General features: G+C 48.3%; 1 protein-coding gene across 5 annotated transcripts in view; it reads left to right on the top strand.

Moving 5' to 3' along the window:
* Nucleotides 1-25,644, top strand: part of TBC1D1 (TBC1 domain family member 1) — a 230,817-nt gene that overhangs the window by 150,407 nt on the left and 54,766 nt on the right. Inside the window, exon 1 of one of the 5 annotated variants that reach the window (XM_029947472.1) lies at nucleotides 14,474-14,588. The exons of the other annotated variants lie outside the window; for them this stretch is intronic. Within the exon in view, the coding sequence (XP_029803332.1) occupies nucleotides 14,570-14,588 (19 nt within the window). The 5' untranslated portion in view covers nucleotides 14,474-14,569. Of the gene's footprint in view, nucleotides 1-14,473; nucleotides 14,589-25,644 lie in introns of those variants that run through there. 5 annotated transcript variants of the gene reach the window in all.

Below are 25,644 nucleotides of genomic sequence, written 5' to 3'. Positions count from 1 at the left end.
ACCCGGGGCCCCCGCTGCCCGGCCAGGCCCTCCCCTACCGCCTCCGAGCGCACGCTGCCCCTGCTGCGGGGCCCTGCGCCCACCCAGGCCCCCCGCTGCCCGGCCAGGCCCTCCCCTGCGCCACCGCCTCTGAGTGGCCAGTGTTTTCTCAGTGTGGCCTCCTCTTCATAATCTGTGCCTGCTCTGAGTAATTAACTCACATTCCTGGCTCTCACTAGATCCCGTCCTTGGAGCGTTAGCTGTTATTTAAACTTGGGCTGGTTGCTGTGTGCGCTCGAAAGAGATTTTTTAAGAAAGCTGTTTCCAAACACCTTGTACCTGTGAAGTGCTAGAGCATTGATTTTGGCCAGCCTTTTTGGGATTTTATTGGTTTCTTTTTTCTTCTTCTTTTTTAATTTTTTTTTTTTTTTTGAGAGAGAGAGAGAGCCTGTGTGTAAGTTGGGGAGAGGCAGAGAGGACAGAGATTCTGAAGTGGGCTCAGAACTGCCAGGCTGCCGACTGAGCCCCTCAGGCCCTCCTTTCGCGGTGGTTTTGAAGCTTGATGCTAGCGATGAGTATGTTGTGGACACCAGTGTGAAGTTGACGGGCCATGCCTCTGTGCCTTTAAGTGCTGAACACAGCAGAGCCCTGCATAGACCCTGCTCCTGCCCGCCCTGTCCAGACTCCTCACCGGGTCTTCCCTTGGGCCCCAGCTATGGAGCTACTGTCCGTCCCCCGTCTGCTCCTGCAGGAAGGGTCCGGGGAGGCCCCCATGCGTGCAGGTGAGCACCGGGACCCATTGCCCACCTGTTTGCACTGATGGGGGCTTTTGTGGCCCTTCTGTGTGGCTTCTCTTGCCACACACGCCCCACCTGAGGACTTTGTATGGCTGTTCCTCAGCCTGAAATGCTCTTCCCTGACATCCTCATGATTCACCCCCTCACCTGCTGCAGATCATTCTTAACATTTCCTTTTCAACGAGGCCTCTTCTGGCCCCTGTGCTTTGAATTGCACCCTCCCCTGCTACCACGAGACATTCCTCACCTCCTTATCCTGACTTTCCCGCAGCACTTATCTGCTCTGAGCATGCTCTGGCCGTCACTTATGATTTCTGTCATTGGTTTCTCTAGTCCTTAGGGGTTTGATGACTTTTAAAGGAAGGCAAGTAAATGGCTCAGATTTTTACAAACTTACGTGTTCGTTAGTGATTTCTTACTCCCCTCTCCGTTCCTCCTCTGTAGGAACATGTCCTTTATGTTCTTTTTATAGAATTAAAAACTGCATGAATTTTGAGGTTGTATTGTAGGTACTCTGTATGAGAGGGGAAGAGAGAAGAGAGAGAACAGAAGCATTTAGCACTCTGGATTGGTATAATAATCATCACTTATGCCATTACTCTGGCAGGTGCTTTATAGGAACTATTTCCTTCCCAGTCAACCTTATGAAGGTTGGCATTTTTATTACACCCGGTTCACAGATGAGGGAGCAGAGGCTTGAAGTGGCTTAAATCACTTTCCCCAAACCACAGAGCTAGTGGGCGACAGAGGCAGGACTAGAGGACATGGATCTCTGCTCCGAAGCTCATGCTGTGGACTGCACGCAGGCCTGGCTGTGGCCAGAGAAGCACAGTATCACTCCGGGGTGTGCCTCTTCTCCGGGAGCTCCGTCCCCCCAGGAGCTCCCCTGCAGGCGCCTGCCCTGGCTTTATTCTGTCTGTCTACGGGTCCCCCTGTCGGCCAGGCAACCACATGTTTCCGACTCTTTTAACGTGTGGACTCGCCTTTGGTCAGCTAGCTGTCTCTTCCTCCATGTCCATATTGGGACTCGAGTGTGCAGGGGAGGGAGAGAGATTTCTCAATATATGTCTGTGAGTTTTCTTCTCCCAAATAAGGCATCTTCGTCTCCTGCCACTGTTTGCTCCCCATCTTCAGGGCACACAGATGCCACCGCTTTCTGCTTGGACCCACACTGTGGCTCTCTGTGCGTTCCCTTGTACCTGGGACTTCTCTAGATCTTCAGATACCTTACAGCCCCAAGGTCGCTGCTTTGGCCAGACTGTCCCCCCACAGAGTGTGTGTTGCTAGAGGTGGCTTGTGGCTTCTGTGCCTACCTTTCCCTGGGGGCCGGACCCGTGAGCAGCCCGGCTGTCAGGGGTGGCCTCTCTGAGCTCGTTCCCTGACTTGGGCCTGGTGAACAGAAACGTGTTTGCAGGGATCCCGGAACTGTGCCTTTTTAAAATGTTTCAGATGCTTGGAGTGACTACCTATGACTGTTTTGTTTTTATATTCTGGCAGTGCGAACTTCAGTTAGACAGGAAATCCTTTAGCCTTTTTTTTTTTTTTTTTTTTTTTGGCTGAAAAAGTGAGGCAGTTGTACTGTGCCACCTATTTCATCCCACTTACAAAATACTAATAAAGCACCAGTAATTTAAAAGCTGCTCGCATAGCAGTAAGGAAACGAGGGAAGTGGAAATAGAATTTCCTGTAACTTTGGGGTTCTAATTTTTTAATACATGGGCTAATAAAATCTGGCGAAGATAGGTGTTAGTGAGCGAGGAATGTGGCTCTGACTAACTATAGTGCTGAAAGAGAGGAAACTGCAAAGGCCGTGTGGGCAGAGGTGGTGACAGAACTGGAGAAATGTTGTCTCCAACAATATCAGCCCGTCATTTAGTCAGGAGTGTTTCACCGTCTATATATGAAATCTTTGTGAAATAATTAGGCTGAAAGAACCTGAATTTTATGTTTTGGAGACCCATCTGGAATAGGTAGGCAGTTAATTTCTGTTTGGAAATGTACTTGCATATGTCTAGTCGACCAGCACAAACGTTCCGAAATCCCAGACTTTTACTTTTGTAATTCAACAGAGACCAGTGGGCTTCTTGTAGGAATCCGTGCTTGACTTGAGCAAAGCCGAGGAGGGGTGGTTTCCATTCTGAACCTCAGAGGGGCAGGTCAGGTGTATGAATGCACTGAAAGGAAATTGTAAGTGGGAGAATCATCAATTTGTACTTGAAGACTGGGCAAGGCAAATGTTTTTGTAAAAAAGCAAACATCAGTAGAATACAGAAAGCTGCCTGGTTGCTTAAATTTAATGCAAAAGTCTTCAGTGATGCTTTAAGTTTGTGGTGACCACTTAGGGCTACTGCCCCAGAAACGCCCAGGAAAACACGTGCGCCCTCCTTCATGCTCTGAGTTCTTTGGGGCAGGAGTTTGTGGGATGCTGAGTTTATAAAGGTCCGTACTTGGTAAACTATACACTCCACAGACGTGGTATCGTGGGGGTGCTGTTAAATCCACTGCAGGGCAAAGCTTGCTGAGAGTTGGGAATGGTTCGGGCCGAATTTGTCGGGCACGGCCGAGCTCAGACAACTGTTCCAAGGGGGAATGGTTCGGAGGTCCGCATGGCAGCCTTCTCGTTTTTAGAGCCTTCCCACACTTGATCCCACCATGGGCCTGAACTGAAGATACAGCAGGAGAGATGATCTCGTTCCCGCAGACACAGTCAAGGATGAACCTATGTATTGAGGGGCTTCCTCCGGACATGGTCTCGAATGTTCGTGTGCTTAGGGTGCTCTGGGGAGTTTGCACAGAGACAGGTTCTGGTCCTAGGGGGCCACATGGGTCCAGAGGGTCTCCCTTCCTAACAGGCTCCCTGGTGATGCTGATGGTGCTGGTGCACTATGGATAGCAGGGGATCCGAATGAGCAGCCATGGGAAAGCCAGCCCAGACCTTCTAGACCTAGAAGGGGGCTCCCGTGCCTCTTCCTGCTGCTCTGCGTCACTGCGGATGCCCTAAGGAGTCACCCATGAGTCCCAGACCTCCAGGAAATCTGGGTCATCAGTGACATTTTTTGAGGAGGTTTGTGCTACCTGGAGAAGAAAAGGTGGGGAAAAAACGCAGTGATAAACATGTGCCAAAAGGGGTAAGACGAATTTGATATGCGCCAAATGAAACCAAGCACAAGGCGCTCTGCCTCTTTCCTGCCGCCTTATTTTCCAGGGGTGCTTTGTGTCTTGGGTGACCCCCAGGCCTCAGAGACTGGAGGCGTCTGTTTGCTTAGCAGTGAGCCCTGACCTGACTGTCAGACCTACAAAAATGCAGAAAGTCAGCTCCCGACCAGGTACTTGGTATTAGAAACACTGCTTAATTTTGCCCTCTTGTGTGTCATACAAAAGATAATTTTTTGGTGTTAAAGAAGTCATTTTTAAGGCAACTCTAGACTCTGGAAAGAGGAAAAATCCTTATTTACCTCTGTGTGCCGAGAAACGATTTTGTTGTTAGTCTGATGCCTTTCATTGAAGCATTTCAGATTATATTGTGTGTTTACAGATTTGACCACCAGTAGAAGCAATCAGGCTTTACATGCCTTGTTTAAAAGAGAACAAAGGAAAGCCCATCTAACATAGATAAGATTTATTGATTGGAAACCCATTGTATAAGCAAATGGTCCGGTGAACTAACCTTCAAAGGGTTTTGTGCTGTGACTGGAGCTGTGTCTAGTTTATGATAAGCTGAAGTCTTTTGGATTAGAGGTAAATGGTAACGACTAAGACTAAGGAATATAATCTGAACCTTTATAATCATTACTTTATATCATGAAAAACAAACTATTGTATAACTCTGATTTGTGTTGTACATAATCAAATTTTAAATAACTTATATACCTTTAGTAAATTTTAATGGATCATGTAAGCAGAATGACTACAGATAAAACTTTACTGAAAATATGAGCGTCATATATGAGGTCATGTATGACCTTTTGCTTTGATCCCTGGTTCTTAGCTTTCACCATGTATACCAAAGTCACTTGGGGAGATTTTAAAATATGGGCTGCACCTGCCATCTGCATTCTGCCTCACTGAGTCCGTTGCCTATGGGGCCTGGGCATGAAATCTTAAAAACAAACAAACAAACAAGACTCCCCACAAAGGAATCTGATTGCTGTCCCAGTTATCACTGGTCTAGACGTCAGAGGGTGACCTGAGGCACCATCACCACTTGGTGGCAGTGTTGTTCCCTGTGTCTTGATGGGCCTACATTCTCTCCAAGCTCAAAAATCCCTCTTCTTCCCTGTGATTTTGTTTTTGGTCTTGTTTTTGCTACAGTACGTATCTTCCTTGCTCATTTACAGCTTATTCGAATGGAGAGCCACCTTCTGAAATTGAAATTTTTTTCCTTTTCCTACAGGGTTCTAGGACATGGGTAAAATAAGAAAAGAAAAAAAATGGTCTCTGATTGCCAGAGTCCCATGGTTTTTTAAAACAGTTCCTAATTTTCTCTCCATATAACTTTGCTTTTCTGTGGTGAATAAAGACCAGGTTCAAGATAAAACATTGTAAGCCAGAAATCTGATTGTTCATGGCTTCCTATAGTCTGAAGCTACTAGAACTTTCCCCCTTTATTGTGCTTCTTGGCACATCATTACTGACTCTGGGAGGCCATAGCGAATGGCAAGTTTTTGCCTCAGTTTCCTATTTCTGTGCATGATAACAATTCTAAGTGAGCCCTGACAGAGCTCTTCCTAATTAACCATTGGTGTTTAAACAACCTGTCCTTAACACTTGGTGCCAAGCCCAGAGCTGAGGTGGTTGACGATTCAGAGATACCATCTCAGCCTCTGCTGCTTGGTAGGAAGGCTCAGGGCAGAGGACCAAGGGCTTGGGCCCTGGGGTCCCAGGGTCTGAAGGCCTGGCTCTGATCCCTGCCTCCATGCCTGAGCTGGCAGAGATTTCCTCCTTAGGGCCAATCTTACCCCCGAGCCCGTGCCTGTGTGCCTGCAGGATTAAAGTCCAAAGTGGAAGATCTTGATTTGTCATTTTTCAGTCTTGAGTTGTAGGTGGTCGGGAGTCACTGACATTTATAGAGCAAGGGAATGGTAAGAAGTTTGAAACTGGTTTTAGGGGAGTAAAATCAGTAGACCTATCTGAACATGAAACAGGCTCAAATCAGGATAGGACCTGGGTGAGGCAAGCAGGTGTGCTGCGTGCAGAAGTTAAAGGAGACACTCACTCTCAGGGACCCCCAGGTACTGATCCTGCACCTACACAGTCCTGAGAATGAGGGCTTCTTATATATTGCACCCGAGGTGCCTGCCTCCCACACAACCCTCTTGGCCCTTCTCACAATTGTGCGGTTCACCCTGTGGCTTGCTCATGTGACCCGGATGGCTCTCCCATCCATCATAGGTCCGAGGACGCATTTGGCAGGAAGGGGTTGCTTTTTCTAAAAACTGGCTTTATTGCAATATAACTCATGTACTGCACAGTTCACCCATTTGAAGTGTGCATTGTTTTTATCCTATACTCACAGAGTTGTACAACCATTAGCACAATCTAATTTTAAAACGTTGTAGTCCACCCAGAAAGGAGTCCATGGCCACCACTTCCCATGTGTCCACGCCTCCTTCAAACCTCAGCTGCTCATCTGTTTTCTGTGTCTCTTTGCCTGCCTGTTGAGAACATGTCATATAAATGGAATTGCACCCTCTGTAGTCCTTTGTGTGTGGCTTTCTTCACTTAGCGTGTTCTCAAGGTTCATCATTTGTAGTACATATTAGTGCTTCATTCCTTTGTATGGTCCATTAATATCCCATTGTAGGGATGGGCCACATTTTGTTTGACTGTTTACCAGTTGAGGGACATTTGGGTTCTCCCCACCTGTAGGCTCTTAGGAACAGTGCTGCTGTGAACATTCAGGGATGTGATTCTGTGTGGATGCATGTTAAGAAAGGGTTTTTATGGATAACGTAGTGTGAACACCTCCTCCTGGGGGGGGGTTGAGTTGTCACTTGTGATCTGACCATTAGGATTGTTAGGCCAGCGGGGGCCAGTGGGATTTGGTGCCCCAGGACCAGGCTTCTCTGCTGCCTGGCCTTGTTAGCCTTTCTTCTGCTTCAGGCTGAGGGTGTGGGCACTCTGGTGCTGCCCCCAGAAGCACCTGGAGAAGGGAAGGGTCAGGGGAGCCGCTGTCAGGGCCCCCATGGCTCTCCTCATCCCAAAGAGGCCATCAGAGGGCCACAGGTTAGCGGTATTGACCCAAGACTGCATTTCCTTTGGCCGTTCTCAAACTGAGGGTGCTCATAACCGCTGTGGAGGACTCAACATGCATTGCTTTTGCTCAGTTTCCAACCTCCTGGTTCTGGACATGTAATTCTTGGGGGAGCCTGGGAATTTGCATTCTTACAGGTTCCCAGGTGACGCTGATGCTTGCGGGTTCAGTGACCACACTTTGAAGCCCTCCGAATCTCACACCGCGGTGCCTGATAGGCAAGGGTTCATCCTCTTTGGCTTTAAACTCCAACCAAAAAGGCCCTCAGTGGTTCTTCGTGAAATGCACAGCAGATTGAGAATTAGAAATGCATTCGATGGCAGATTATGAAACAACCAACAGACCCTTTTTTGTTGTTGTTGCAATAAAGGTAACCAAATATTAACACTAGCATCATAATTACCGTTGCCGTGTATTAAGCATGTGGTGTTTGCCCTCTTCCATGCTGGTAATTGTCACGAGGACTCTGTGCCATAGGTGGCTCTGCCCGTTATCTGGGAGGTGAGGCTAGGGGTGCCGGTCAGTGTGGCTGCAGCGCCCCCGGCCTTAGTTCGAGCAGCTATGAGGCAGGCCACGTCGGTTCTAAATCCAGTCTCTTAAACCCAGTGATGAACTGTCGCGTTTTAGAAATATTTGCTTAAGTTTGTGTGTGTGATCGGTGAAAGAACCATTCTTAGGCTGAGGACTCTCAAATTCAGCGTTAGCCCCCAGTTCAGCACCCACTTGAGGCATTATTGTGTCGTAGTTTTCAAAAAACAGAATTAGAGTCTTCCTAGTTGAATGGTTTCTGTCAACCTCGTGGATTCAGATGAAGGGACGCGTATCTCCTGGAGGTGGCAAAGCCGCACGTTCCCACCGGACAAGAGCGAGCAGCTCCAGAACGACAGCTTGGCAAGTTCTCGGTTTTGTAGAATCCTGAGGTAAAGCCAAGGGATGCATTAAACGCCTCTCTAAATGGATTTTTCCCCCAAGTAAATTTGTTTTATGACTTTCACATGAATGAAAGTGTTCGCGGAATAGATACTGACAAGATGTTAAACCTCACTTACGGATCTAGAGACGCTACATTATGGTCTTCTGTAATTCTGAAAATCATCTGTAGTACCAAAGTGTGCATTTTTGTCCTTGAGAGAGCAATAGGTTTTTCACAGAAAGTCAAAGTATCCTAGTTCATTTCCTGTCCAGGTGTGTTAGCTTGAGGACAGTTCTGGTGATGAGAGGTTGTAGTCTTACCTCAGTGGGTTCGGGTTTTAGATTTGTTTCTTTTTTTTTTTTTTTTTTTTGCAGCGTCATCTTTCCCCAAACAGTTACTGAGGGGGAGTTTTTCTTTTTCTTCCTGGCACTGGCCATGGGCCGGGGGGCTGGGGGCAGGGCGGGTGACCGAGGCAGTTGGCTTGTTCAGCCTTGCCAGGCTGCAGACTGTGGGGGCCAGAGGTGACAGTCCGTGCCTTAACAGAGCGGTCTTTCTTCCTGCCACCGCTTGCAAACTGTGTTCCTCATTCTCCCCTAGAGAAATCGGTACGCTCCACATTCCGGATCTTCTTTTCCCCACTTCCTAACACTGTAGTGTGTCATACCTGGTGTATGTCCCGGCATAGAACTGGGTGCCTACGGTTAGACCAGAGGTTTTACTGGCCTGCAGCAGAGTCCCTGGGTTGCCATTCACTTGGTGGGGGTTCCTCCTCAGCTCCTACTGCCCAGTTTTCTCTGTCCTGCCAAGTGCATGTTTTTTTTTTTTTTAGCTCCTTACCTCTAGGTTTCATTTAATGTCTGACTGAATGTACTAGAAGTCTTGTTACTCTGGCATAACTAAGGAGGGACCGATTTTTCTCACAAAAAAAAAGTAGTCTGGGTAATGTTAGAGCAAGACTAGTTCACTGGCTCCATGGTCTTACCAGCGACCTGGGATCCTTTCTGGTCTCCTGTTTCATGCTCCTGCATGCCTCATGGTCACAAGATGGCTGCCCCCCCTCCAGCTTCCCCTGCATTTCCCAGCTGAGTGAAGAGGGGAGCAACAAGGAGGAAAGAGGGATCCCTCTCTATATCAAGGGAGAGCAAGACTCTTGCAGAAATCTCTTGTAGAGCCCCACTTGGTCTCATTATCTGGAACTGTGTCCTGGGCCACTCATTGCCACAAGGGAGGCTGGGAGACATTAAATTTCACCTGCGCATGTCGCTGCCTTATATAATATCTACTGTTGTGAGGATGAAGAGAAGGACGGACGTGGGGTGGGGAGCCAGGGGACCGCGTCAGCTCCCGTGTGCAGTGCTTTACTGCTCATCATGTGCTGTGTTTCTCCTTGCAGCCATAGTTTCTCATGGATGGTGTCCTTCGCCCAGAAAGCTCCTCTTACCCTCTTGTCCCCTCTGCACCCAACGTACTGCACATGAGCACTGATAGACTCTCCTAGTCTTTCCAGGCCACTTCAGTGTCACTGCCTCTTCCTCTTTTTTCTCAGACATAATCGGCCCCTCCTTCTCTATGCTTGTCCCTGCTGGAGAGCTACTCACCTTGTGTTCGGGTTCTCTCTCTCGACCTCTAGGTCCGTGCTGGTAGTTGCACCAGCCACATGAAGCTGGTTAAACTTAAATGTCAACTAACTGCCCTTAAATACAGCACAGAGGTTCGCTCCTCACTCTAGCCCCACTTCAAGCACTCAAGAACCACATGGGGCCAGCGTCTGGCTCTAGAACATTGCCCTTAGTCAAATTCTGTTGCTTGCACATGGCTGCTCAGGATGATGAGCGCTTGGAGGTCTCCTTCCGCCCTGACTCCACCACTCAGAGCCACGGGTGCGGCCTTCAGGGTGGCGCTTGCGTTGTGCCATCTCCTAACTGAAGTTGTGAACTCTGGGCAGGGCTTATAGACATTCCACAACCAACACGGTCTCTACAAATATTGTTACTGGATATGTAAGAGGTGTTGAGTCCACTGCTTTTAAGGAATTATAAAAGTACATGTGGACTTCGAAAGTCACATTTCAGATTTCTCATTTAGATGAAGAAACAGAGGCTCAGAGTGGGAAAGGGACCAACATAAGGTCACACAGGCAGTCGGTGGTAAAGGAACTCGACTTCTGGCTGTCACAGCCACGTTCACTTCTCTGTCCGTGAAGCCAGCCCTGATTATCACCAGCCCGCTTTCCCTAATGATGTTCCAATCTTGCCGATCCACCGGTTTCTAGTTTCTTGAGGGAGGAAGTTGTTCGCAGCGCTCGGCTGTCCTCAGATGCCCACTGCATATAGGCGGCGCTCAGGGAGTGCTCGGGGAAACAGATGAGCCTTAGTCAGTCAATGATGGTTTTGTTGCAAGAAACAGAAAATGACTCAAGCAAGCTTAATCAGAAGGAGGCTTTTAGAAATCAAGATAAGGGCAAAAGCTGGAAACTAGTTGTCAGGAAGCAAGGAAGCCTCTCTGGCTCCCTCTTTGGGGCCATGTATTTTTTCTTCTTTCTTCTGGTTTCCTCTTTTCCCACACACCAGCTCTCCCAGCTGGCTCGACACTCCCGTGGGGTCACACCGGCCTCCAGGTCTGTGACCTCTTCGCTCCGGAGGCCTCCAGTCACCTCATGCCAGTCTGCTTTGCCCCAGACCCTTGGGAGCTGATTGGCCCAACTCAAGGGTAGGCCCTCTGAGGAGGGGTAGGACAGAAGCGTGGTGCCAGCATGGCAGAGGGGACCCACTCCAGGGAGTGTCCAGCCGGGGGAGTGGGCGGGGCCTGTGCGGGGAGGGGAGGCGCAGCTTCCTGCCACCACCTCAGTGTGTTCTTGTTGGTTATGTTGTTTACCAGCCAAAGGCAGAACCATGAGGAACCTGGAACATAACTGGAGCTCACTAGCCTTTTTACAGTTAGTGCCTATCTGGAAGTACGTGAAATTGTGTGTGGCAAGTGTGTATGTTCCTTATTCCTAGAAGTACTTGGAAAGAAGATGGTGACCTTCTGTCAAGAATTCCTCTTCTGAGGGCCGCCTGGGTGGCTCAGTGGGTTCAGCGTCCTTTGATTTCAGCTCAGGTCATGATCTTGTGGTCGTGAGATGGAGCCCCTCACTGGGCTCCTCACCGGCAGGCCAGAGCCTGCTTGGGATTCTCTCTCTCCCTTTTACTCTGCCTCTTCACCGTGCATGCGCTCTCACTCTCTCTCTCAAAATAAATAAATAAAAACATTAAAAAAAATACCTCTGTTGAGAATGAAGTTTGATTAATGTATTTTCCCAGTAATAAGGATTTGGGATTCTTAGAGCAAGGTAGGGAGTTGTCACGCGGCTCAGCACCAGAGGTGGCCAAGGAGTCCCTGGAGGAAGCAAGGCTGGCGGCCGTCCATGGGCTCACCGTGGCCCTCAGACCCATGACGTGGGCGGCCTGCTGGCGAGGGGTGTCCTGGGCCCGCTCACACCCCGCCTGGCCCCCGCAAGCAGTGCAGGCATTTCTGGAGCCGAGTTAAAGCTCCGCGGAGGCAGGGGCTGCTCTGTTACAGCTCCGGGACCGGGCGTGGGGTTCGCTGCACGGATGGTGCTGGGTTTCTGCTAGTTTCAGGAAAGTGATTCTGGAATATTAACTAAATATGGGAATTTTACTGTAACTGCTCAGATCACACTATGTAAAAATTAAGATAGCCACATGGAGAAAAAAATAGAAAGGTGCATACTGATATTTTATAGAAGTTTGGGAAGTTGTGATGACAGGTGGTATTTTACCCCTCTCTCTTTTTCAACTTTATAATGTAGTGACATTTTGATAGTAGGAAAAAGTTTTAATTTCTAATTAAGAAAGACATTCCTGGGCATCTGGGTGGCTCAGTCACTTAGGCTTTGGACTCTTGGTTTCAGCTCAGGTCATGATCTCACACTTTCATGAGTTTGAGCCCCACATTGGGCTCTGTGCTGGCAGCTCAGAGCCTGCTTGGGATTCTCTCTCTCTCCCCTTCCCGCTTTGCCCCTCCCCCACTTACATTTTCTCTCTCTCTCTCTCTCTCTCTCTCTCTCTCCCTCTCTCTCTCTCTCTCTCTCTCTCAAGAATAAATAAACTTAAAAAAAAAAGATGTTCAGGAGTGTCCAACTTTGGCTCAGGTCATGATCTCAGGGTTCGTGGGTTCGAGCCTTGAATCAGGCTTTGTGCTCACAGTGCAGAGCCTGCTTGGGATTCTATCTCCCTCTCTCTCTGCCCTAACCCCCACCCTTTCTCTCTCTCTCTCTCTCTCTCTCTCTCTCTCTCTCAAAAACAAACATTAAAAAAGGAAAGATGTTAAAAACAAATCAAGTCTCAGAGAGGGTTATAATGGAAATGCATTCCTGTCACAAATCATGATAGTGAGTATTCAGATTCATTGGAAATGGGCCTGGTTATAAAATTACTTCTCTCTCGTGGCCTTGAACTACAGATGCTCATTTGGTGATTCCCGCCCCCCCCCCCGCTTTCTTCTATGTTATTATTAAACTTGGCATAACCAGTAATTTGAGCTGAGAAAGTGACAGCCTTAATTTTGAGAAATGTAGCCTAAAAGTTAAGAGATACAATCCTTTTTTTTTTTTTCTATATTTATTTATTTTTGAGAAAGAGAGAGAAATAGACTATGAGCAGGGGAGGAGCAGAGAGAGAGAGACACAGAATCTGAAGCAGGCTCCAGGCTCTGAGCTGTCAGCACAGAGCCCGACGCGGGACCCAAACCCACCAACCGCAAGATCATGACCTGAGCTGAAGTCAGACACTCAGCCAACTGAGCCCCCCAGCACCCCCAAACCCTCCTTTGAAGGGTGTTCTTGTTGCCCTCTGGCCACTGTCCTCTTTTGTGCCTCAGGTGCCTCTGCCTCCCGAGTGCCACTCACCTGTCACCATCCCGGGAGCAAGTGCAAGTGTCTCAGAGCACTTTGATGCCTAATGATCTTTGAGATTCCAAATTTTCTCTGGTTGCAGCAGAAATAAAATTACAGTATGTTATGCTTATGGTTTCAGAGAATAGTTTGAACCTTAATAAAAAAAAATAAAAGTTAAGAAAGTTAAAAGCCCATGGAACTTTCTCTATATCTGGTAGCTTCAAAGATACCACATTTCATCTTCTTGGATTGCTCTGGCTATACCACTAAAAACCTCTTTTTTTGGAATTGTAATCGATAGGTTAGGCCAAATCAGTGTGTTCTATTTTTAAATTAGCATAGTTTGTTAGAAGTTTAAACTCTGGTTGAAGTTATTCTAAGGTTCCCGATAATATAGCGTTTTATTGTTTCTAAAGAAGTTACATCAGTGATAATGGCAAAAGCAAACATATCATGATATCTATTTTTTAAATTTCATTTTGTTTATTTATTTATTTATTTTTGATTTTTTTAATGTTTTATTTATTTTTGATACAGAGAAACAGAGCATGAGAGGGGGAGGGGCAGAGAGAGAAGGAGACACAGAAGCAGAAGCAGGTTCCAGGCTCTGAGCTAGCTGTCAGCACAGAGCCTGATGCAGGGCTCAAACCCATGAACATGAGATCTGACCTGAGCCGAAGCCGGAGACTTAACCGACTGAGCCACCCAGGCGCCCCTATTTATTTATTTTTATATATTTTCGTTAACATACAGTGCACTCTTGCTTTCAGGAGTAGCATTCAGGATTCATCACTGGCATACGACACCCAGTGCCCATCCCACCAAGTGCCCTCTTTAACACCTCTCATCCATCCAGCCCCTCCTGCCCACCTCCCTCCAGCAACCCTCAGTTTGTTCTCTGTTGTTAAGAGTCTCTTGTGGTTTGTTTCCCTTTCTCCCTCCCAACCGGGAAAAATGGGGGGTGGGTTAAAAAGCCTGATCCCAAAAAGAAAAGGAAAGGGAAAGAACAAAATCTGGTGAATATAATTTGGCATCTGTATGCATTACAAAGTGATCACTTCCAAAAGTTTGGTGACCACCCATCACCGTACAGTTGTCCCCTTCACTCATTTTGTCCCCCCACCAACCCCCAGCCTCCTTCCCTTCTGATAACGGCCAGTCTGGAAATCTTGGTTTGTTTGTTTGTTTGTTTTAGATTCCACATGAGCGAAGTCATTCAGTTTCTCTTCTTCTGACTTCTTTCACTTCAACATAGTACCCTCAGGATTCATCCATATTGTCAGAAATGGCATGATTTCATTCTCTTTTATGGCTGAATAGTATTCCACTGGGTGTGTGCCACAGACTCTGTATCCCTTCATCCATCGGTGGACACTTGGGTGGTTTCCTTTTCTTGGCTATTGTAAACACTGCTACTGTGAACGTAGGAACACATCTCTTTTCAAATAAGTGTTTTTGTATTCTTTAGATAAGTACCCAGAAGCAGAATAGCTGGACCATAGGGTAGTTCTATTGTTAAGTTTTTGAGGAACCGCTGTAGGTTCTTTCCATAGTGGCTGCACCAGTTTATATTCCCACCAGCAGTGTGCTGAGGGTTCCCTTTTCTCTACATCTTTATCAGTACTTGTTATCTTTTTGTCTTCTTGGTAACCCTTCTAACTGCTGTGAGACAATGGCTCATTGTGACGAATTGCATTTCTCCGGTGGTTAGTCATGTTGAACATCTTTGCATGGCCCCGTTGGCCATAGGTATGTCATCTTTGGAAAACTGTCTTTTTAGATCCTCTGCCTATTTGTTAATTGGGTTGTTTTCTGTTGTTAGGTTGTATGGGTTCTTTATATATTTTGGATATTAACCCCTTGTTGGATATGGGATTTACAAACATCTTTTCCTGTTCACTAGGTTGCCTTTTCGTTTTGATAATGGTTTCCTTCATGGTGCAGAAGCTTTTTAGTTTGATGTCATCCCACTACTTTGCTTTTGCTTTTGTTTTCCTTGCCTTTGGAGTCAGAGCCAGAAAAATCTCACCAAGACTGATGTCAAGGAGCTCACTGCCTAAGTTTTCTTCTGGGGATCTTATGGTTTCAGGTCTTACATTCAAGTCTTTAATCCATTTGAGTTAATTTTTGTGTATGTCGTAAGATAGAGATCTAGTTTCATCCTTTTTAAATGTTTGTTTATTTTGGGGGGAGAGAGAGAGTGAGTAAGCACGAGTGGGGAAGGGGCAGAGGAAGAGGGAGACAGAGGATCTGAAGCGGGCTCTGTGCTGACAGCAGAGAGCCTGACATGAAGCTTGAACTCACAGACTGTGAGATCATGACCTGAGCCGAAGTCAGGCGCTTAACCGAATGAGCCACCCAGGCGCCCCTGATTTCACCCTTAGCAAGTGGCTGTCCAGTTTTACCAACACATGGTATCTATTTTTAGTGGTATAATGACCCAGTGGTATATTGCCCCTGGATGCCTCAGTGCAGGCTTTTTGCCTGTTCTGGTTGCCCATATTAACGTAAGCTCTGGTTCCCCACCGCAGTCCCTGGCTGCCCTGCCCTCAGTGGGTCACGACAGCTTCTTTGGTTGTGACCGGCAACCGTTTTACCGGCTGTGGGTCAGAAATGGTTTCATAATCGTCCTTTTGCTACTTCATCATTTTGGGGATGGCACAGTTCTGTCCCCATAGTCTTTGGCACGTCTCTCTGTACTGGTTCTTGTCCGAGACGGTGGACTCTGGGATGGCAGGGTCCAAGGCTTTTTTGTTTGTTAAAAGCCTCTGTTTAATGCTCCTGTTGTGATACCCTGAGTCTGCGGAGCTCAGTAAAGTCTCTTTGATATTGTTGGCAACTTAGTTGATCTGGTGCTTTGCAGGTTAGAAAGAAAAGGGATTCTTAGCCCACTGCGCATTTTGCAGATGAGAAGGCTGAATCTCAAGGACCACATGGCCCAGAGGGGTTTCATCTGCATCGTATTTAGGAATAGCATCGAGGGTCAGTGCCCCAGCGTTGGCCACTGCAGGGCGGCCTGGTTAGGAACTGCGGAGGTGGGTGGGTCTGGGTGTGGGGTGCCAGTGCTGCCCCGCAACCCTGGGGCCGTGGGCCTACTACCTTTCCTCAGCCCCTTCCTTTGTACCATGGGGTGGGCAGTAGATGTCCCTTCCACGAGAGGCAGTGTTGCACAGTGACAAAGCTAGGGCCTGAATAAAGCGAAAGTGCGTGGCCTTGGAAAACCGCAGCCCCAGGGAGAGACACGTGTGTATGGCAGAGAGACAGGGCTCGGGAATGTTCTGACTTCATGTTTTGAATTGGAGTGACCTTTGGGAGGATATCCTGGAATGGCAGATCTGCGTTTACATCAAGACTCTCCTTTCACATCTGCCTTTTTTCTGACTCACCAGAGTCTTAAAAATGGGCCCTCTAGCTTTTTTCATTGCCTCATTCCAGCCTGTGGTCCTCTGTTTTCTTTGTCATGAGGAGAAATAGACTAAAATTTGGGGCTAGTTGATAACTCCCATTGTAATTAATATTTTTTGCAAATGGCGTCTGGCTCCTTGGGAGGAAAAGGGTCCTACAGAATTTCAGAAAGGCACGGTCAGCTGGGTAATCAGCACAGCATTCTGGTTAAGAGCATGGATTTTAAAAAATATTAAAAAAAATTTAGTTGTAAAAAAAAACACATGAAATTTACCATCTTCACCGGTTTTAAGAGTATAGCTCAGTAGCGTTAAGTAAATTCACATTTTTGTGCAGTAGTTCCTCAGAACTAAAACTGGAACTCTATATCCATTAAACACTAACTCTTTCATTCCCTCTCCCCGCCCCTGCCAACCACTGTTCTACTTTCTGTTTTCTAGGAGTTCAACTACTTTAGCTGCCTCGTGTGAGTGGAATCAGCACGCTATTTGTCCTTTTGTGATAGCTTATTTCTCTTAATATAGTGCCCTCAAGGCTCATCCAGCGTATGACAGGATTTCCTTCCTTTTTAAGGCTGGAAAATATTCCGCTGTGTGTGTGTTGGGGGGTACATTTTGTTTATTCATATGTCAGTGGATATTTAGGTTGTTTCTACCTTTTGGCTGTTGTGAATAATGATGCAGTGAACACGAGTGTGCAAATACTTGCCCAAGATCATGCTCCCAGCTCCTCTCCATACATACCTACATGTGGAATCACGGGGTCACCTGGGCATTCTGTGGGTAATCGGGAGGGACTGCCAGACTGCCCCTCTGCTGCCCCACTTACATTCCCGCCGGCGCCTGCAGTGCCCCGGCCTCGCATCCTCACTCGGGGTGGCGTTCTGGGGTTTCTTGACGTGGCCATCCTTATGGGTAAAAGGTGATCTCGCTATTGTGGTTTTGATTTGCATTCCTTTGGTGAGTAGTGGTGTTGAGCTTCTTTTCATAGGCTTATTGGTCATTCGTTTTCATTTTTGGAGAAAAGTCTTTTCAGATCCTTTGCTTGCTTTGTAATGGAGTTATTTGTTCTTTTGTTGGTGGTGAGTTGAAGAGTATGGATCTTTAGGTCAGACTAGGTCTCGGCTTGAGTCCTGTCTCCTCCATTTATGAGCCGTTGGCCAACGGCTCTTGCCACAGAGTCCTTGGCTGTCTCTCGGGCATGGTAATAGCACCCACCTCGTGGAACCTGGGATGTTAGAACAACCAGAGAAAAAGTACCCAAGAGACGGAGGGCCCATAAAAGTGTAGACAGTCTGTTCCCAATAGGATTCCGAAGGGAACAAAGTCAGCTGCCTTCTCGGTCCCCGCCACAAATGGCAGCCATCCTTAATTCCGCCCCCGCCACCTTCCCTTTTATCATCACTGTAGGACAAGCAAAGGGGTGTTTTTGGGCAGTCAGAGACTCGGGCATATAGAGGACACGCACATTGCCAAAAAGAACCTCCATGAGCCTCCTGGGCAGGGTGCAGGTGGTTGGCACCACTGCTTCAGCTTGTGCCGAGTGCATGTGATCACTTGCAGTCACAGCCAGAAGAACCTGGATCCTGCTCCCACCCCGCCCCGCCCCAGGGGCACACCTGTGGTGACAGGGCCCACCTGGCTGAGCAGCCCTGTGCTCTGGACTTACAGGGGGAAAGCCACACACAGGCCAAGAGTGCTGACAGATACAGGGGACTGATTTGTCTTCAGTCCCTTGATGGGGAAAGACAAAAGACCAGAATTCTTTCGAAGAAGAAATGTCATAGATGTTACGCTCCTTAAAGTCATCCCCACAGCTTTCTAGGTGTCCTGGGGATGACAAGTGCAGAGCGCTGTGACCTAGATGGATAAGCACACGGTTCCTAGGCTCTTGGGAGGGTAGTTTCCTGCCAGGCTGACCTTCTCCGGAATTTAAGGTGCCGGTTTTGGGCTGTGCGCACAGCACTAGGTTTCCTGTGTTGTGCCAAGATGTTTAGAGAAGTGTCCATCCTTCAGAGTGGACATATGTGAGTCTTTACCAACTTGCTTTTTGTTTGTCCAATCAGTACAGCCAGTGTTTCAAATTCATTTTGTCCGGTGCACACATCCTCTCACTTATGAATTCCAAATGGAAGCTCAGTGCTCTGGGATGTGCCATGTTCAATTATGGTCAGGAGAGACTTTTGAAAGGAAATGTTACTTTAATGAGTTTTTTGGGTGAAGTCAGCTCTGGTAATGTTTAAAAAATTTGCTTACTACAAAAACAGTTTTCAGGAACATTCGAACTTGACACGTCCACTTTAACTCATAAACCAGATTGTTTGAAGTCTCTTAAGGTTTTGAATGAACATCAAGGTACAGACTTTGAAGAGATGGAAGCCACTTCAGTGGTCTCAGTTTGTTTCCATTTTCCCATGGAGAGAGGCCCAGATTTTACACAGTGAAAGCCCAAGCTGCCCAGCAGTCGTGGACATCACAAAATGACTACTGCTCCCCGAGCTGGCTTCCTTCAGGACGTGGGTGGGGCCGGGGTTTTCCAGGTGGAAAGGTCACATTTCCACATACAGCCCACTGAGCACTGTGTCCAGTCGGGGAAAGAACCGGGGTCAGTGCCGTAAACTTCTTGTTTCACAGTGTGGACTTCCCCATCCCCTCTCCCCAGCAAAGCACAAAAGTATTTCCTAACTTTTAAGTCATGGGCTTCCTTTCATGGAGTCTGGCCTTAGATCATATCCAGATAAGCATTGTGTAATGGGATGGGTGGGGCTCCAGTTCTTAGCCGCAGATGCCGGAGGCGGCAGGGAGGGGTGGCGAGCGCAGCAAAGTTTGTGTGGGGCTAAGGTCACAGTCCTCCTGCAGGACCGTCCTGTGAGCACAGCCCCCTCGAGGTGTCCCTGTGGCCCGTACAGGTCACCTGTGTGCGCCTTTGGGGTCTTGCCTTCTCTTCTGCCTCTGACTTTTTTTTTCCTTTTTGGTCATAGATTTCATCCTTACAGTACCCACGGTTTCTCTCCTCCGCACACTCCCACCCCCACTGTGGTTTTTTAAGTTTATTTATTTTTGAGAGAGACAGAGATGCAGGGCTCGAATCCATGAACCATGAGATCCTGACCTGAATCGAAGTTGGGCGTTTAACCAACTGAGCCATCCAGGCGCCCCTCTCCTGAACGCCTTTACATGACAAGGTTTCTCACCAAAGGTCTTTCCAGCTCTCCTCTGGGCATTAGGGGTCCATGAAGTGATCTCATTTTATATTATTTCTGGCTGAATAGCTCCAAATCCTCCTCTCCAGTGGGGAGTCTTAAGTGTGCCCACCCCACCTTGACCCCTTTCTATGGGTCTGAGGTCGCGATCGCACTGTCCCCTGGGTCTTGCTCCTGCTTGATGTGCATCTGGGGCTTCCGATGCTCACGCCCCATAGTGATGCTTTCAGAGGGAGGTGGGGTCTGGGCCGAAGAGAGATGGTGCCATGTGAACGAACACCCAGGACTCTGTTCAGACTGCTGCAGATGGAAGGTACTTTTATATGTGCAGCGCACATCCACAGAAAGACCCGAGGGAAATATGTGAAAATATTGAAAGAACTTATTTTGGGGAGGTGGGATTATAGTCATCTGCATCTTCTTTCGTACTTTTTGGTATTTCCAGTTCCCCTGCAATGAGTTAACATACTTTTTGCCGGGGGGAGAAACCCCAGTCGACATATCCAACAACCCTCTCCTGGGCCAGAGGGACAGCTCCTCTTCTTGAAAGTCACCATTTGTGCCATCGGTTTCCATTTTACTGGTCACTGAAGATCGGGCCGCGCCATGGAGGCTTTGACTGGACCGAGTTCTCTCCTTCCCCGTGCGCTGCGTCCGTTCCTTCCTTGCTGCTCCGCCACTGCCTTCCGGGGGCACGTCCCACCTCTCTGTGGCTGCAGCAGCTTTTCTCAACGTGACCCTTTCTCTCTATGACTCTCGGACTTTATCCCATGTCATCAGGGTACAGTGATATGGGTTTTAATGAAAGTCTAAAATGTGCATGCAAAATCCAGTCCCTACCCCTGTCACAGGGGGGTAGATTTACTGTGTTAGCGTATGAGTGTTCTGAGTGCACAGCTGCATGTGAAGCATGGTACCAAGAACCGGGCTGAAAGTGGGTTTGGGCTGGACAGAGGGGTGTGCAGGTACAGTAAGGGAGACAGAAGAGACACCAAGGGGGAAGAAAGGAGAAGAGCTGAGTGCAGGTATAGCCAAGTTCAAGGTTCTGAGTTGGAGAGCTGCACTGCAGAGGGGAAGAGCCTTTCCGACTCCCCCGAGGGTCCCGTTGTGGTCTTATCATGAAATGCTCTTCTGTGCCGTAAACACGAACGTTTGGAGCCTGCCACTTTGTCAGGATAAAATGGTCTTTTTCCACGCCAAACTTTAGGCACAAATTAAATACACTATGTCTACCTGATTGTAACTGTCTGTGTGGCAGAAACAGTATCTTGGCTTTTCATTCCTTCACAAAACTTTCATGTTTTTCACCTTGAATGTACAGTTGACCCTGACCAATACGGGGTTGAACCACACAGTCACTTCTACTCAGATTTTCTTTCAGTATAGTACTATAAAGGTATTCTCTCTTCCTTAAGAGTTTCTTAACATTTCTGTTTCTCTACCTTTGTCATAAGAATACAGTATATAATACAGATAATGAACAAAATGTGTGATAAGTCAACCGTTTATGTTATCAGTAAGGCTTTCAGTCACCAGTGGGCTGTTAGGAGTTGGGTTTTGAGGGAGTCCAAAGTTAGGTGTGGATTTTCAACTGCACGGGGGTCATTCCCTTAGCTCCTGCGTTGTTCAAGGATCAGCTGTGTTTTCTATGATTTTTATATCGACAGATTGTCTGTCTCCTGTCTTGAGGTTGTGGAATTTTTCTGTTTTTCTGCATCATCGTACAAATGTTCAAGTGACTTTCACTGGGAATTGGACTTGTTGTTGGAGCACTGGGGTGGCACCCCAGGCGGTCTGGGGGCTCGGCAGCATGTGCGTTGCGGGCGCCCTGGAGCAGGCTGGGTTGGAAGTACTATTTGCAGTCTGCTTCCTGCGGGGGGGATGTCAGGTTGTCCTGTGTCGACGAGGAAGGAGGCTGGGTGAGGGAGGGGCCTAAAACGTAGACCAGAGGATAGTCCCCTTCAAAGCCCTGTCCCAGGAACTGGTTTATAAGAGCTGCCACAGGCTGAAATGTCCAAGGTGGTCACCTGGCAAGTCAGCTGTCACGTTGGTGTCGATGGCAAGTGCTACTGACTCAGAAGGCAGGGTGGCTTCGGGCTGGGTGCGAGGCATCTTAGCCAAGCAGCTCCTCCTTGCTCTCCCCTCCCGCTGCCAAAAAAAAAAAAAAAAGTTCTGATTTTTGCCAGTCCATCATCCCATTCTGTTCCTTCCAGCCATAGTAAAACTTTGTTACCTGTACTTTGAAAACTTTTTTCTTACCTACTGACTAAATTCTTTTTAGTTAAAAAAAAATCTTGTTTATTTTGAGAGAGAGAGGGAGAGAGAGAGAGAGACAGAGGGAATTCAAAGCAGGCTCTGTACTGTCTGTGCAGTCTGACAGGGGGCTGGATATCATGAGCCTTCTGATCATGACCTGAGCTGAAATCAAGAATCAGATATGCTTAACAAACTGAGCCACCAAAATGCTCCCTGACTGAAGTCTATTTATTTGTTTGTTTGTTTCTGAGAGAGAGCGCGAGGGAGCAGGGGAGGGGCAGAGAGAGAATCCCAAGCAGGCTCTGTGCTGCCAGTGCAGAGCCCAATGCAGGGCTCAAACTCAGTGGAACTTAATTAAGATCATGACCTGAATTGAAACCAAGAGTTGGAGGCTTAACCTTTGAGTCACTCCAGTGCCACCTGACTGAGCTCTTTTTAAAGGAGAGTTTTTAAAGGCCCTAGGAAACATGAAATCCAACTGTTCTGCCGAAATGGAGGGAAGCGGTAGTTCAGGACCATGGTAGCTCCTACTATGGGCTGAATGCATCCCTGGAAAATTCACATGAAGCTCCAGTACTTCATGTGTGGGTGTTTGGAGGTGGGGCCTCTGGGAGGCAGGCTTAGATGAGGCCGTAAGGGCCGAGACAGGAACAGGCCTTACTTGTAAGTAAGAGGAAGAGACCAGAGCAGGCTCTCTCCCCACGTGGGGGCCCAACAGGAAGGAGGCAGTCCGGGGAAAAGGCCTTCTGCAAGAGCCCGAGCGTGATGGCACTCTGAATCTGGACTTCCCCCCTCCAGAACTGTGGGGAACAGGTGTTTGTCGTCGTGGCCGCTCGGCCTGTGGTGTGTTGTTACGGCAGCAGCCGAGCTGTGTGCCCCCCACCCCGCCTCTGGCCCCTGCGCGGACTTCGCCATCAGCTCTATGGGGTGTAGTCGGAGAGCTCTCATTCCACGATGCAGGCGCGAACTTGTACCTTGTCTAACTCTGACCCCCAGTACCCAGTGCTGTGGTGGTTGGGGAGGGGGCGCATTTCCTCTCTAGGCTTCCAGTAGGAGCTGTTGCAGAGCCCCCCTCCCCCCGCCCTGAAACTGAGCACACTTTTCTTGCAGGGCAGGGGGCAGGGGCTCTCCTCCTTGGGGGAGGTGCACAGGGAGAAGGTGCTGGAAGCCATGCTGTAAACAGATGAGCTGCTTTTCTGCAGATGGTCAAATATCACGAATTGAGAAATCGTGATCTTAGCTTTTAGTAGTATGTTTTTCTGTTTCTGCTGGGTGACTCATCGGTCTGTGTTTCTGACTATTTTTGTTCATATCTGGAAGTTTTCTGGAAGGAAATTTATTATCACTGTAATAGTGGGGGTAGTTGATCTGGGTCAGCAGAGGGGGGTGTGCAACAACTTTCTGAATGCATTTCTTGAGAAAATGGTGTGAATTTTATTTTGAACCATTCCCTCTGACAAAGATTAAAATGAGATTTGGCTGGTGTTTGAAAATCAAGATTTGTTGTATTTAAAATTTTTGTTTAGTGGTCAGGTTATCCATAATGGATACAGTCCTTAGTTATTTAAACCGTAACTCCATTTCCTTATGTCATATGATGTGAAGCCACCAATTAAGGTAAACCAACAATCTAGAGTAAGTGACGGAAAATAATGCTGAATGCCAGAGGCCAGGCATCCTTGAACTTTAATGTGCGAAGAATTCTAGGTGTTAAATCCCAGATCACTGGGTCCCACCCTGGAATTCATGAACCTTAGGTCTAAGGTAGGGCTGAGAATTTACAGGTTGACCAAGCAAGAAGGTGATCCTGGTCTGCTGCTGGCCTGGAGACCACACTCGGATCGGCTCTTGTAGACGGAACTCCTGGGCTAGGTTCTGGATGGTGACCACGTGTGCTGTTGTGAGGAGGGGGTCGGGGAGACACGTGTCCTCTGTACTCAGAGTGAAGTCCAAGCGGGGTGCTCTTGACCAGCAGTCATCATGGGTGTAAACGATCAATGTCAGATGGTCTGACACCTTTTAAAAGCTCCATCTGGCTGAGATCAGAGGGCTAAGTGTGGGTGACAGTGACTCTGCACACGAAATGCTCACTGGCTCTCTGAAACTGAACCCAGCGGCTGGTCATTTTGTCACTTCTGGTGTCAGGATGGCGGTCTTGCTGACTAGCACAGGCAGCTGCTCACCACTGGACCTGACTCATTTCTTACCGTCTGCATGGACTCCCCCACCCCAACACACACACCTTCCCGGGGGCCTGAGGAACTACCCGCAAGTCCCAGAGGCGTTGTGAGGTTTGCCTTCCTGCACTTTGTATGGAGAGACCTTCCCTCCCTGGCATTCCACCTTCCCGGTCATGCTCCAGCACCTAGCGCTTGACCCCTGCCTCCAACACTGTCCCTTCCCCACACCCGCGGGAGGGCGAGGTCGGGCTGTCTCTCCTGGCGGTTGGTCTTCCACGGTGGCCCTCTGCCCCTCTCCCTCTGTGGGCTCTTCTGCAGGTCGTTTCTCACGCTGGTCTGTTCATGGTGGCCTACTCTGCTCCCTCCTTGGGGACACAGTTTCATTTCATTGTTCTTCGGATAAAAAGATTGGTCACAGGGGTGATTAAAACCTTCCGTATAACGGTTTATAAATAAAGCTATATGTATACATAAATACCAGGTATCTGTGTACTCATGTGTAGATGCATAAAGTTGATATAAAATTTTATAATAGTTTTTGCACAATTTAAGACTAAACCTGGTAAGAAGAGCAGAGGCTGCCACTTGGGCCGGAACTGGGTGCCACACAAGGGCCTTGCTTGTTTCTCCTTCTGTGCACGTGTGTCCTGGTCCCCTCCATCCAGATTGTCCCTCTTTTGCCTCTCTCCCTCCTGCTTCATCTTCCCCCAAGGTGCTCCATGCTGTGTGATCTCCTGCTTCCCTGAGCTCCTCTTGAATTCCTTGTCTCTGCTCATGACCATGATGTCAACCCCAGGGATGCTGTTCTCAGAATTCTGGGAGCTTGCCTGAGCTCTACCACATGAAGGAGGCGCCGCAGAGAGTGGGGAGTGGAGTCCCCCCAGAGGGGGTGTGACCTTGGAGCCGAGCTTCAAAGGAGGAGGGAGTCAGCCAGGCAGAGAAAGGCCAACGGGGCATCCCAGCCACTGCGAGGGTGGCCGTCCCTCTGCGGCACGTCGCTGCCTCCTCACATGTGAGGGTTCTGGACACACTGAGGCAGGGACGGGGGCCTCCTCTTGGGGGGAGCCCCTGAGACAACACTGTTCTTTTCCTCATAGAATAAATGTCTGTCTTCCCCACTGGTCTTCAGGAGACCCGATTTCTTTGTTATCCCCAGCCCCTGTCCAACAGTGGAGAAGTCTACGCAAAAGGATTCTGCCAGGGTGAGAGTAAGAGTTGGTAATTGGAATTCAGTACTGACCCTGGGCCAAGTATGATTTTATGGGTTCACAAGGATTTTCCATTTAGTCTCCGTGACGCAGCTGTGGGAGGTGGATGCCATTGTTGTCCGTGACTTATGGATGAGGAAACTGAGGCACACGGGGTCAAGAGGCTGCTTTCCTGGGTAGTAAGCGGCAGCCCTGCTGCCTTTATCAGGTGGTTGTGAGGATGCAGTCAGTGGGTACTGGTGAAGCACAGTGCCTAGCACACAGTACTGCTTAAAACAATGTGAGTTTTTATGTCTTTGAGCCTCAGTTTTCCCATTTGGGAAGGCGGGGAGTTCAGCTAAGTTTTGTTTTGTTTTAATGTTTTTATTTTATTTTTGAGAGAAAGAGACAGCATGAGCAGAGGAGGGTCAGAGAGAGAGGGAGACACAGATCCAAAGAAAGGCTCCAGGCTCTTTGCTAGCTGTCAGCACAGAGCCTGACGCGGGGCCCGAACCCACGAACCGCGAGATCATGACCTGAGCTAAAGTCAGACGCTCAACCAACTGAGCCACCCA

This window comes from Suricata suricatta, chromosome 1 (assembly GCF_006229205.1).
Source record: "Suricata suricatta isolate VVHF042 chromosome 1, meerkat_22Aug2017_6uvM2_HiC, whole genome shotgun sequence".
Classification (NCBI taxonomy): domain Eukaryota; kingdom Metazoa; phylum Chordata; class Mammalia; order Carnivora; family Herpestidae; genus Suricata; species Suricata suricatta.
This window is presented reverse-complemented; position numbering and strand designations above follow the sequence as displayed.